The sequence below is a fragment of the Pogona vitticeps genome, chromosome 1 (genome assembly GCF_051106095.1).
Source record: "Pogona vitticeps strain Pit_001003342236 chromosome 1, PviZW2.1, whole genome shotgun sequence".
NCBI lineage: Eukaryota > Metazoa > Chordata > Lepidosauria > Squamata > Agamidae > Pogona > Pogona vitticeps.
In genome coordinates, this window is record NC_135783.1 from 38,811,447 (window position 1) to 38,824,279 (window position 12,833).

At 39.4% G+C, this 12,833-nt stretch overlaps 1 protein-coding gene and 1 long non-coding RNA gene across 2 annotated transcripts in view; one reads left to right on the forward strand and one right to left on the reverse strand.

Moving 5' to 3' along the window:
- LOC110087561 (calpain-14) overlaps window positions 1-9,068 on the forward strand; it is a 59,144-nt gene extending 50,076 nt beyond the window's left edge. Inside the window, exons 18-21 of the mRNA XM_078383841.1 lie at window positions 972-1,050; window positions 5,874-5,990; window positions 7,920-7,975; window positions 8,910-9,068. Of these exons, the coding sequence (XP_078239967.1) occupies window positions 972-1,050; window positions 5,874-5,990; window positions 7,920-7,975; window positions 8,910-8,936 (279 nt within the window). The 3' untranslated portion in view covers window positions 8,937-9,068. The remainder of the gene's footprint in view (window positions 1-971; window positions 1,051-5,873; window positions 5,991-7,919; window positions 7,976-8,909) is intronic.
- LOC144585810 (uncharacterized) overlaps window positions 1-12,026 on the reverse strand; it is a 256,170-nt gene extending 244,144 nt beyond the window's left edge. The window contains exon 1 of the long non-coding RNA XR_013540374.1: window positions 11,954-12,026. This is a non-coding gene — a long non-coding RNA (uncharacterized LOC144585810). The remainder of the gene's footprint in view (window positions 1-11,953) is intronic.
- Window positions 12,027-12,833: the final 807 nt, after the last annotated feature.

Consider the following 12,833-nt stretch of genomic DNA (forward strand, 5'->3'; position numbering starts at 1 on the left):
GAATTGGATATGGGACACTGATTGGTTCAAAGTTGGAAAAGAAGTAAGACAAGGCTGTATATTGTCTCCCTGCTTATTTAACTTATATTCAGAATACATCATGCGAATGGCAGGATTGGATGAATCCCAAAACGGGATTAAGACTGCTGGAAGAAATATCAACAACCTCAGATATGCAGATGATACCACTCTGATGGCAGAAAGTGAGGAGGAATTAAAGAACCTCTTAATAAGGGTGAAAGAGGAGAGCGCAAAAAATGGTCTGAAGCTGAATATCAAAAAAACTAAGATCATGGCCACTGGTCCCATCACATTCTGGCAAACAGAAGGGGAAGATACGGAGGCAGTGACAGATTTTACTTTCTTGAGCTCCATGATCACTGCAGATGGTGAAAGCAGCCACGAAATTAAAAGATGCTTGCTTCTTGGGAGGAAAACGATGACAAACCATGGACAGGCTTGCTCTGTATCTTTCTCCTGACCTTCAGAGATTAGCCTGAATGTGTTTGATTGAATTTTCCTAGTGTCCTGTTATGGCTTATTTTGAATATTTGTGTCTTTAAGTGACCAGACAAAGATGGTTTACAAATGCAAGTTTTTGTCTATTACATGTACGTGTGCGTGCATGCATGTGTGTGCACGCACACATGCATGCACACACACACACACCATCCTTTGTAAGCTGGAACTGAATAATATGGTCATGTATGGGTAGACTGAGCTAGTTACATCTATGAACTCGTTGGCTTCTCCATTTTGAGATGGATTACTTTTTCAAGAGCCATTTTATCTCTCAACCTCACTCAAATGGACTAGGATTGCTGTGCCCTTGTCATTTGAATGAGAAGAGATAGTAGTGGTTAAGGCAGGATAACCTGGCAGGTAAAACAATTGGCAAGACTATTAACAACTTGAGCTTTCCTTACGGTAGATTTTTAAAAACTTTCTTTCTTTTCAACATTTTTGGACAGGAAGTTTTCCAGAAAAATGATATTCATCAGACAGGAGCCTTGGAACAAGGAGAGTTGTATACAGCCATGCAAGAAATAGGTGAGATGAAACAACTAGAGATATGTATTCACGAAGACTTTCACGGCCAGGATCTAATGGTTGTTGTGGGTTTTTCGGGCTCTTTGGCCGTGTTCTGAAGGTTGCTCTTCCTAACGTTTCGCCAGTCTCTGTGGCCGGCATCTTCAGTGCTGTCCTCTGAAGATGCCGGCCACAGAGACTGGCGAAATGTTAGGAAGAACAACCTTCAGAACATGGCCAAAGAGCCTGAAAAACCCACAACAACTAGAGATATATTTATTATTTTTATTATGTGCTCTCAAAAGAGGTGGGGAAAAAATCTGCCTTAATTTGTGATATTCCTGATCACATATCTTACATTTAGCATGCTTTTTTGGTGGTTGCTCATTGGAAGGCTTAATTTCCAAGACTGAAAGCTAAGGCACATGTCTCTGAGAAATCCTATTATGGAAAGGATAAGGGGTAAATTATAGAAAATATTCATTCTTTTCATTATCTGGTTTGTCTCATTTTTACTAGCATTATGGGGCATCTAATGCCCAAGAGTAGGGATGTGGTGGCACTGCGGGCTAAATTGCAGAAGCTTTTGTGTGCTGCAGGGTCAGAAGACCAGCAGTCGTAAGATCGAATCCATGCGATGGAGTGAGCTCCCATCGCTTTGTCGCAGCTCCTTGCCAACCTAGCAGTTTGAAAGCATGTAAATGCGAGTAGATAAATAAGTACCAACTTGGTGGGAAGGTAAACAGCATTCTGTGTATAGCCGCGCTGGCCACGTGACCATGGAAACTGTCTTCAGACAAATGCTGGCTCTATGGCTTGGAAACGGGGATGAGCACTGACTGAAATGTCAAGGAGAACCTTTAACTTTACCTTTAATACCCAAGAGCCATATCTTACTTGTAAGGTAGATATAAAGTGTAGGTTTACAGGACTCACTGAAAGAAACTCCTTCCTAGAGGGTAAACAATCAGTAAAGAGTGATATATGTTTCCAACGAAGAGATGCATTAATAAAGAATCTCAACCTGAAGAGCTGAGAAAAAGGAAAGTCTTTTCCTCTCAATGGATGCATTGCTTAAATTGACCAGAGGTCTGATTTTTAAGATAGTCCTTCCAGAAAAAGTTGCAGAAGGGTTCAGGTTGTGAATAATGGGTGGCTTATGGCTTATGTGCAGGGCCACATGCACTTCTTGGGCCCTTGTTGCCAGGCCTGCTGGCACTTCCATACTCAATGGCTACCATGGAGAAAGGGGGAAACCCTTCTGATGTTATTACACTCCCAACTACCTTCTGAAAATACTTTCCAGGCCAGGCAGCTTTGAGCTAGGAAAGTCCTATTCAGTTGGCCCCACATTACAGGACCAGACCAGACAAGATGTTAATCACATTAGGATTAAACAGACAAGATAAATGGCCCTCATTTCTTTCTTTAATGGCAACTGCAGCAAGACCTGATCGAGATTAGGACTGCCATGTGCAGGGACAGGTGGTTTAACTTTGCGTGCCACAGTCATCTTGACTAGGACCCCCACTCACATGGCTGCCGTTTGCATCAAGAGAAAATCTACTAATGGTGCTAATGACAGGTTTCCACCTGGGGCCAATAGCAGTTGTGAGAGCCTAAGCTCCCCTCCACCCACCCCCCACAGTCCCAATCTAGTTTTTTACTTCTAACTTCTACCCATAAACACAAAGAAAAGAAGATAAAGAGAGAGAAAAAAGAGAGAGAAAGGAGAAACTAAAAACCAAACATGTCATAATGAATAATGTGCAGTATTTAACTTCATTCTCACTCTGGCTCATAAGCATCATGGCCATGTTGTTAGCTCTGATAAAGCTCTTCTTATAAAATCTTCATTCTTAGTTTGTAAAAATGGTCAGGGGACTAGAAAACAAAGCCTTGTGAGGAAAAACTGAAAGAACTGTAAATGTTTAGCTTCAGAAAAGAAGACTGAGGGGAGATAGGTTAGCACTTTTCAAAGCCTTGGAAGGTTGTCATATAGAGGAGGGGCAAGATCTGTCTCAATCCTTCCAGAGTGTAGGACATGTAAAAGTGAGTTAAAATTACAGGAAGCTAGATTTCAGCTGAAAATCAGGAAAAACTTTCTGTCACAACAGTATGATAATGGAAGCAATTACTTCAGGAGTTGGTATGTGTACCCAGTGGTAGTGACTTTCAAGAGAAAAAAGTTAGACAACCATCTGTTAAATATAGAAATGGGCATGAATTGCTGAACCTTTGCTGGTTCATTTTTTGGCCAAGCAGGTGTTTGGCACTTCCCAGCCCTGCCTTCTCCAATGAGCACCAACTCAGAGGCACCACCAGGAGGAGGTGGGGCACGGAAGCTGGGACTCTGCCTCTGGTTGGGCACCCTCAGGAGGAGGTGGAGCTGAAAAGCACCAAATACCTGTTCAGCCAAAAAAAAAAAAAAAACCCAACTGACATGAACCTCCAGTTTGGTGGTTGATGCCCATCTCTAGTCAGATATACTTTGACCTGGATTAAGCAGGGGATGGCCTTGATGGCCTTGTAGACTCTTTCCAACTCCATGATTTTATGATTGTATGAATTTACAACTAGTGCTGTGTGTGCATGTGCATATTCATATAGCCTTCCAGATGTCTTTGAACAACAACTCCCATCAGCTCTAATCTTTGTAACTAGTGGTGAAGGTCAATTGTTTGGTCCACACATACATACACAAACACCTAGAGGGCCACCAAACCTTTATCACAGTTATCTGATTTATTTATTTGTTTGCTTGATTTATATATTGACCCATTACTGAATGCACTATTCTGGGTGGTTTACAGGTTAAAACTTAAAAATCCCACAGACTTCACATAACAATACATATGACAATATAGCAATTTAAACAAAACATTAAAAAAAGAGAAGAGAACAAAAATAATAATAAAAAGAAAAGAAAATGTTGATATTAACAACATCCAGAAGACTCAATTGTTAAGGCAGCTTTGAATAGTTCTGTTTTCAGCAATTTCCTGAACATAAGGCAGGAAGGAGCTTCAATAACTTACATTTAGGTAAGGTTTACCTTGATATTTAGTCAGTCATGTCCGACTCTAGGGGACGGTGCTCATCCCCGTTTCCAAGCCATAGAGCCAGTGTTTGTCTGAAGACAGTTTCCATGGTCTCGTGGCCAGCGCGACTTAGGCATGGAATGCTGTTACCTTCCCATTGAGGTGGTACCTATTTATCTACTCGCATTTGCATGCTTTCGAACTGCTAGGTTGGCAAGGAGCTGGGACCAAGTGATGGGAGCTTACTGCATCTCGTGAATTCAATCTTACAACTGCTGGTCTTCTGATCCTGCAGCGCAGAGGCTTCTGCAGTTTACCCCGCAGCAGCACCACTTGTGTGTCAATCAATAGATCTCAATACAAACAGCATTCTTGTCTGCTAGATCTTCATGCATTCTATCAGGGATGGAAAAAGTTACTTGAAAACAGCAACAACAACTTCTATTCCATCTCTTGTGGGAGCTGTAATCTAACAAAAATATATTCCCATCTCTGCATTTTAGATAGCGCAAGATAAATTGACAGTCATGTCTACATTAAAATGACAACAGACAATTAAATCCATGATTAATCCTTAATGAATGGACTTGATTTTCCCATTGAGTTTCTCCTTGAAATGAAGAGAATCACAAGATTAATGTATCCTTACACTTAAGAAAATTTGATTAAAATGGCATAGGTAAATGGCTACAAGGTGTTATAAAAACTGTGCTTTGTTAAATGAAATTAATTCAGTTCTTAATGATGCTCAGGCTGGAGTTTAATTAACTTTATTTAGTTTGAAATTAAGGAACCAAAAGTATGAATGTTATAGCTAAAAAGTGTATACAAGAAGAAATTAAATTAGAATTCATTACAATTCACTTGTTGAATCATATGATGACAATTAACCAATCATAACTGAATGTACAAAGTAATTTAAAACATAGCATTTCAAATATCAGCTGAGTGATTAAATTTATTAACTGATTTAAGTATAGGCCAATTACAGATTTTGTTGTTCTTCAAACAACAGGTGCTTAAATATCAGTGCTTCTCAGTACTTTATTTTTGTGTTCTTCATGGCATTGATTTCTTAAATTTGTGACATGCAAACTGCATGATACTAAAGAGGTTAAGATTTGCTTCCAGATGTGCAAAACAGCCATTTTTTTTTCAGTATCACCATCACCTGTACTTCAGGGCTAATGTGTTATGAGGAACTACAGGGAGTCTCAGGTTCAAGTCACAGTTTTGTGATGCTAAAGTGGTGTCATGGCCAATTCTAAATGGTGGATGCCATTTTCCTGACAAGCATCCAAAACATACATAGGCAACTGTGCTGATCTATGTCTCCCTTTTGTCTCACTTGCAAAGAGAAGAACAAAGGAAAGTGGACTCTTGTGTTGCATGATCATGAAGGGCCCAGCCAAGCAATTTGCTTCCCTTTCTATGCTAAAAATGAAACACCAGTGCATGGAGCAAATGACCACCACTAGGTGTGTGTTTCTGTCCCAGTGGGTTGATAACGAGATGGCCCTAGGTCATGGGTGGTGATGTTTTGGACTACAACTTCCATAGCCTATTTTCATTGACAACAGAGACTGGGGATTTGGGGAGTTGTTCTGAGTCAACTGAAAATTTTTGTGTCAACTGATCTAGAATTGCTGCACCGAAATGGCTAGAGAGAACGGGGTAGACAAAAGATTGTTTGGGATCTACCAACAGATTTCTCAGGTGATCACCATTTCCATAATGATTGGCTGTGGAAAAGTCGATCAGAAAATCTCAATATCTTTGTGGGCGTTTCTTATCTTTCTCAAGGAATTTCCCTCAGCAATGAACTTTGCAGGCTGTCAACATTCCGATATGGGGAACCTGACCTAAAGATCAGGTTCGAGAACTTTGCCTGCCTCATGCTGCGTGTGGAACTCATGATGGGTAAGCAGGATGCCTTTGACTACAGTATTTCTTTATCCTGGGACTTCAAGAAAAGTTACATTTCACTGCCAAGTCTTCTCCCTCTATTTCTCATAGTAGATCTAGATCTTTCAGCATGCAGAATCATTTAAATGTAAGGTAGGTAGACAAAACCATTAGTTATGCTTCAACTCAACTTCAGGTTTTTTTTTTAATTTATTAGTTTATGAAGAATTCTTGTTTGTTAAAAATTAGATAAAAGAATATTATTTCACATTTGAACCAATAAAATTTGTTAAGTACAACAATTCTCAGCATGTGGGGCCATGTTGTTGCTATGAGCCAAGAAGCTGACGATGAGCTTGACAGAAAAAAAAAAAAGAGATGACACTCAGTAGCACAAACATGGTCAGGGATGGGCTTTCTGTGTCTGAAGTTCTTAACAATGCCAAGATTAGAATCAGCTATATCTGGCTGCTGTTTTGTTTCTATTGACAAGTCAAGAAGATTTCCAGGATTTGGAAAGATTTGCATTCAGTAAGTGGTAGCTGGAGCATGCTATTATATATAGAGTATCTAACTTTTATATCCCCAAAGTGCTATTTTCAAGGCAACCATAATAAAATGCTTAACCATGAAACAGTTTAAAAATAAAAAACAATTAAGCAGGATAATAATTTAAGCAGCATTGACCTCTGAATAAAAGTGAAATCCAGATGATTCTTTAAGTAAATATCTGATAAAATTGTGGTACTTTAGGTTATGGTCACAAGTAGGGCTGTGCAAGAATCCCCAATCTTGATTTGGAGCATAATTCGGGGCTTTGAAGATATCCCAGTTTAGTCTGGAATTGCCTGGAACTGGAATTTAATCAGGCCATTCTGCTGCTATCTGGACTTCCTACGAATTCATCCAAAATAGGCTGATTTGGTTTGGAGTTTAGATTTGTTTAAATTTGATGCACAGCTCTAGTCAAAAAGCTGAATCTCCCAGGATAGTGTTTTTAGAGGTTGGTGGTCACCCTGAAGCCATCTCATATGTGCATACCTACTGCAGCTCAACTAGCTGCAGAACATTAAACATAGCCTCCTTGAATAGTCAAAGCCTATGGGTAGGTTCAGTTTCTCTACTAATAAGCAGTGATACAGTGTTAGATTTTGAAAGAAGGGAGGTCTCTGTAGCAGGTACCCTAAAGAGAGGCAGATACAGGAGGAATATCCAGAAGCTGGTTCTAGATGTTTTCACCTCTGCCAGGAACAGGTATTTTATAAAGCTAATGGATTGTAATTACCCATTCAAAACCACCCCCATTTATCCACAACAATGGTAAGAATGAGCAAATGAAGAGAAATTGAAGCTATGTCTAGAAACGAGATGGATTTAAATGTTTTATAGTTTTGAATTTCTGGTTAAATACCTCTAGCTGCACAGCAGAAATTTAGGGATTCTCACAGAGCAGAAGCTTCAAGTTCCCCTGTTTAGTCCACCGCTTTTTCTCATCGACTGGCACTTAATTAATAACTTAATAACTCACTCTGAGACATAAATAGGAGAAAGAATAAAATATTTCATTTACTTACAGTTGAACAGATCTGCAGCAAACATGGCTGACTGACTTTTAGCAACAAGCCTCAACAGACTCACTGATTGACAACATATTACTGAGAAGGGGCTCTTTTTGAGTTCAGAGGCAGAGAAGGAATGATTGGCTAGTGCTAGATAGATTGACAGTCTTCCCAGGCTGGAAAGTTCCCTCCCACCAACACCTACTAGAGGCAGCATGCACAGTTGTGAAAAATCCAACATAAAATGTCTTTGCATTTCCTGAGACCAACAACCTGTGTCTGAGAAACACCCACTCAGATGTGAAGGTAGTGGGGATTATCTTTTTCCTGTAAACCATCACATCAGTTTCTCATATACTGTACGCATGTCTTCTTTTTCCAACAGAGGCCTTTCATAACATGAGTAAAGATGGCAAAGGGATGTATCTCCAAGAGTCTGAGGTAAAGACAAACATTTTTTTCAGCAGCACAGCTCAATCTGTTATGAAGGACAAAGTCTATTTTCCTTCTACAGGTTTTACACAAATAATTCTGGATATGTTTAGATAAGGGTTCTCAAAGAGTCATTTTCCTAAGAAGCTGAAGTGGGCATCACAGTTTTTTGCTTATGGGTCCATCTGCTTAGATTTTGTACATTTCTTGGTTTGCTGGGAAGCAAAGCTCTGAGGCCTTTTGCAACACCAAATGATATTCCAATCAGCACAACACAGGACTGGTTGTATCATTTTCCACAGAGATGACAATATAGGAACCCTTTGTCTTTGCTTCTTTGAGGACCATGTCAAAGGCTTGTCTGGTACAGCTCCTTCCTTCTTCCAACCTCTTCTGAAGTGCAAAGGTCAGAACAAGATATCTGTATTTTCCAAAGGATGTTCATAGGAAAAGGAATTTTTTCTCGACAGAACTAATTCAATAACTGAAATCCGGTCACAAGTTACATCTAGAGTAGGCCCAGAGAGGCTGGCTTACCAAACCACCACTTATTCAGTGGGCCTACTTTAGTTACAAAGGTCTGCCAGGGTTCAGCTACAGTATTGAATTAGTTGTTTTGAGAAAAGTCTCCTTTTCCTATGAACACAAATACTCAAACCAAGTGGAGACCAAGTGAAGCAGGGTTGCATGTCTGCAATATTTTCTTTATGCACAACATTTGTCATATTTTACATTTTCTATCTGGGGGCAGAAATTGATGTTATAATAGCCAGTAACAAACTCCTGCTGTGATAATCATACACCATCCGCCATTAAGAATGTTCTTCTATTTATGCATTAACCTATAAGATCCATTTCTGTTCTGCGACAATCCAGTAACATCAAACTTCTGATGTACAAAGGAATGAAACAACCTAATGCATTTCCTCTTATTGTTCTGCAGTGGATGATGATGACTCTCTATTCATGAAGTGAAGCAGAGGACAAGGAGTGAACTGAGCTTCAAGGACCTCCATAAGGGCATTAATGGTCATTAATTGTGGACAGTTGACATTTTGAGCACAGCCTTGTCATTTTTACAGAATTTGCAAGAGTTGTATTCGTTAGCAATAGCTCCTTTGTTGTCTCTTCCATTGTTGTGGATCCAGCACAAAAAGCAAAGCGTGCTGCTTATATACCGCCCCATAGTGCTTCAAGCACTCTCTGGGTGGTTTACAAGTTCATTATGCAGGCTACACATTGCCCCCTCAGCGAGCTGGGTACTCAGTTTACCGACCTCGGAAGGATAGAAGGCTGAGTCAACCTTGAGCCGGCTACCTGGGATTGAACCCCGGGTCGTGAATACAGTTTTAGCTGTAGTACAGCAGTTTAACCACTGTGCCATGAGGCTATCCAATTGTATAAATGGATAAGTAAAGGTAAAGGTAAAGGTTCCCCTTGACAATTTTTTTGTCCAGTCATGTTCGACTCTAGGGGGCGGTGCTCATCCCCGTTTCCAAGCCATAGAGCCAGCATTTTGTCCGAAGACAATCTTCCGTGGTCACATGGCCAGTGCGACTTAGACATGGGACGCGGTTACCTTCCCACCGAGGTGGTCCCTATTTATTTACTCGCATTTGCATGCTTTTGAACCGCTAGGTTGGTGGGAGCTGGGACAAACAACGGGCGCTCACTCCGTCGCATGGATTTGATCTTACGACTGCTTGGTCTTCTGACCCTGCAGCACAGAGGCTTCTGCGGTTTAGCCTGCAGTGCCACCACATCCCTGTATAAATGGATAGAAACCAAAAAAATTATAAGTTCAGCATAGTGATCACACAGATTTCTTGCAGAAACACTTTCCTTCTAAAGGTATAACTGAATTAGAGGTCAACACTTGAGAATGAAGACCTCCTGTGTTAAGTTGTGTATCACTTCAAATCATTGCAGGGGGATCAGCACCTGAACGAGAACACCTGTTATTAAAGCTTCACTAACGAAACAGAGAGCCATCAAATACAAAATGATCTAAAAGGCTTAATGTCAGTTTACTATCCCGAAAGCCACCTTCTCTCACTTGACTTTCCTTGGTTTAAGATTGGCTTTGGTAGCTTTCCAAAGCTCTCCATCTTATCGTCAACGGAGGTGAGACAAGCAACTCCAAAGAACAGTGTCAGACTTGGGAATAAAGATCTGCTGTTTTTCGTCTCCATGTGTTTTTAGAATTCTGTTGAAGAAATGTTTTTAAAAATTCATCAAGTTCTTCACATGTAACTGATTTTCTGTTTTATGAGCTGTTGCTATCCAACTGATTCAGTTTTATTACTTTCTCATTGTTTAAATATTTTTTAATATTTTCACTAATTTATGTTTCAGTGATATTTATTATTTTTATTATGCTTGTATTTATTGCTTTTGTAAATTTTACACTTCTCTGAGAAAAGTTAATGACTTATTTAAGGACTGATAAAATAGTCTGTAATGTTGCTGTTTTAAATGCATTGATCTGACTATATGTGCGATATACGATTAGAGAACAATGCAAAAAAAGGGGCACAGTCCTTTGAGGAATGGAAGAAGTGGCCAGAAAATCAGTACTCTTCCAAGTTCTCCCCAATAGCAAACCCCTGGGGTCCTTTTTTTTTTTTTAAGGTCAGTGATGTGGTCACTGTTCAACCATATGAGTTGCATTTTTGTAGTTAGGATTTTCATTTCAGTGGCTGGAAAGGCCTTCATCTGTATAGTTGTGTTTGTGGCTATGATAGAGGTGTTGTTGTTGAACATCAGATGTATGATGGAGAAAAATCCAAAAAATGCATGGGATGCAATAATAGGAAGGGCATGGATAAAGTCCTGTACTCAGTTGTTTTGTTGGATTTGGAATTTAATCCCACAAGAATAATTTCAAGTATAGTTTTGAATATTAGTTACTTTTAAAGGCTACAACTCTCAAAATCTCCCAACCATCTTGGTCCTGGCCAGGTTGGCTTGGGATTCTGGGAATTCTAGTGCAAAAAGTACATTTTCTAAGTGCTGAAATTTTGCACTTATGAAAGAAGCCTCACATGAAAACTGCTGTAGCCAAGGTAATATGTGTACTATGCCTGACTGATTTTATGCATCCAATTGTTTTTGTATCGGTTTATACACTATCTCCTGTTAGCACAATGCATTGTAATTGTAGCAGTATTATGTAACTATTGATTATTTACTCACCACAGAGAATTTATCTTTCTCAGACATCAATAGTGTTTTTATAAGTAACTGTTTTTATAAGGAACTGTTAAACACGTACTGTTTTAACATTTTGAAAAGATGTCTTACTTGAGTCACTGTACCTCAAGTTACTATGAGGCAATTTCTTTTCTGTGCATCACAAAAGTGCTTGGCATTGGTGTGTCTTTGGACATTTCTGAAGCTTTGCAGTCTCTGTCAGAACATGTCTGTAATTCTGAAGATATGACTCCATTTTGGTGAATGCATAGGAGAAAACAACACAAAGATTTCTAAAAAAAATACAGTACATTCAGATAAATCCAGAGATGTTTATGTGAATATACATGCCTTTGGCCTGATCCGTTGCACCATCGGGCTAACAGAATGGGATGGACTGATCTTGTCATAGAACTCATCAAGAGGATGAAAAACATTTTGTAGAAAGCTTTGACTGATAGGGACCAAAGACAGAAAAAGCATAATATGGTAACACTGCGCAAAACCACAAACAGAGAAATAGCCTTATAATATGAAAGAAAGGATTATTCAAGGATAAATTCATCAGGTTGTCAGAAAAGAAACTTATTTTATTTATTTATTTATTTATTTATTTATTTATTTATTTATTTATTTATTTATTGGACTTATATACCGCCCCATAGCGCTACAAGCACTCTCTGGGCGGTTTACAATTTTAATTATACAGGCTACACATTGCCCCCCCAGCAAGCTGGGTGCTCATTTTACCGACCTCGGAAGGATGGAAGGCTGAGTCAACCTTGAGCCGGCTACCTGGGATTTGAACCCCAGGTCGTGAGCACAGTTTTAGCTGCAGTACAGCGTTTTAACCACTGCGCCACGAGGCTCTCTAACTTGTTGAGCATGTGTTTACATGCATCCTGAGAGATAATAAAGTTTAAAATGCATAAGGAATTTGGAAGGGACATACATACTTTGTATGGGATCCAGGTAACTTCAGTGATCTGTCACAACTACTTCCAAAAGGAGAAGGGGGATAATCTTCCATTTAAAACAAATAGCTACAGCTATAGCATCCCCTCCACCCAAAAATAAAATGAATACGTTTGAGCCATAAACCTATTCCCTCCCCAACACAAGGGCATACTGATACACTCTTACTGCACCTTAAAGTCTACTCCTAACATTGCCTTTGACAGTGTTAGGGTCAACAACTGAAATATGTAGTTCTAATCTTTATTAGCCCATTTCCAATTGATCGATACTGGGATGAAGGAAGCTTTATTATAGGTTTAGTCATAGATAACCAGAGTGTTTTTCTTTTCTATTCATGGAATCAAGAAGTGCACCTTGTTTGTTTTGTTTATTTGAGATGTAAGTCAAGGTACATCAGGGTGCTCAAGTACTGGGGGGGTGACCTGTGGGCTGAACTTCTTTGCTTTTTAGGTATATCTTCATAATTTTTCCTTTTAAATAGAGTTCTTTTTCTTACTGGAAACTTTCTTACTTTTTGAAATGTACTGTTACATACTACATTTTTTTGTTCCGCCTCTGAACTGGGGAGAGAAAGTAAGTCCTCACTAAGCAATATGAGGGAAAAGGGGGAAAATGTAAAAACCACTGTAGTACTAACAGTCAAAAGCAACATTAACCCTCAAATTCGCTGAGCCTTTGGAGCACTAAGGAAATCGCA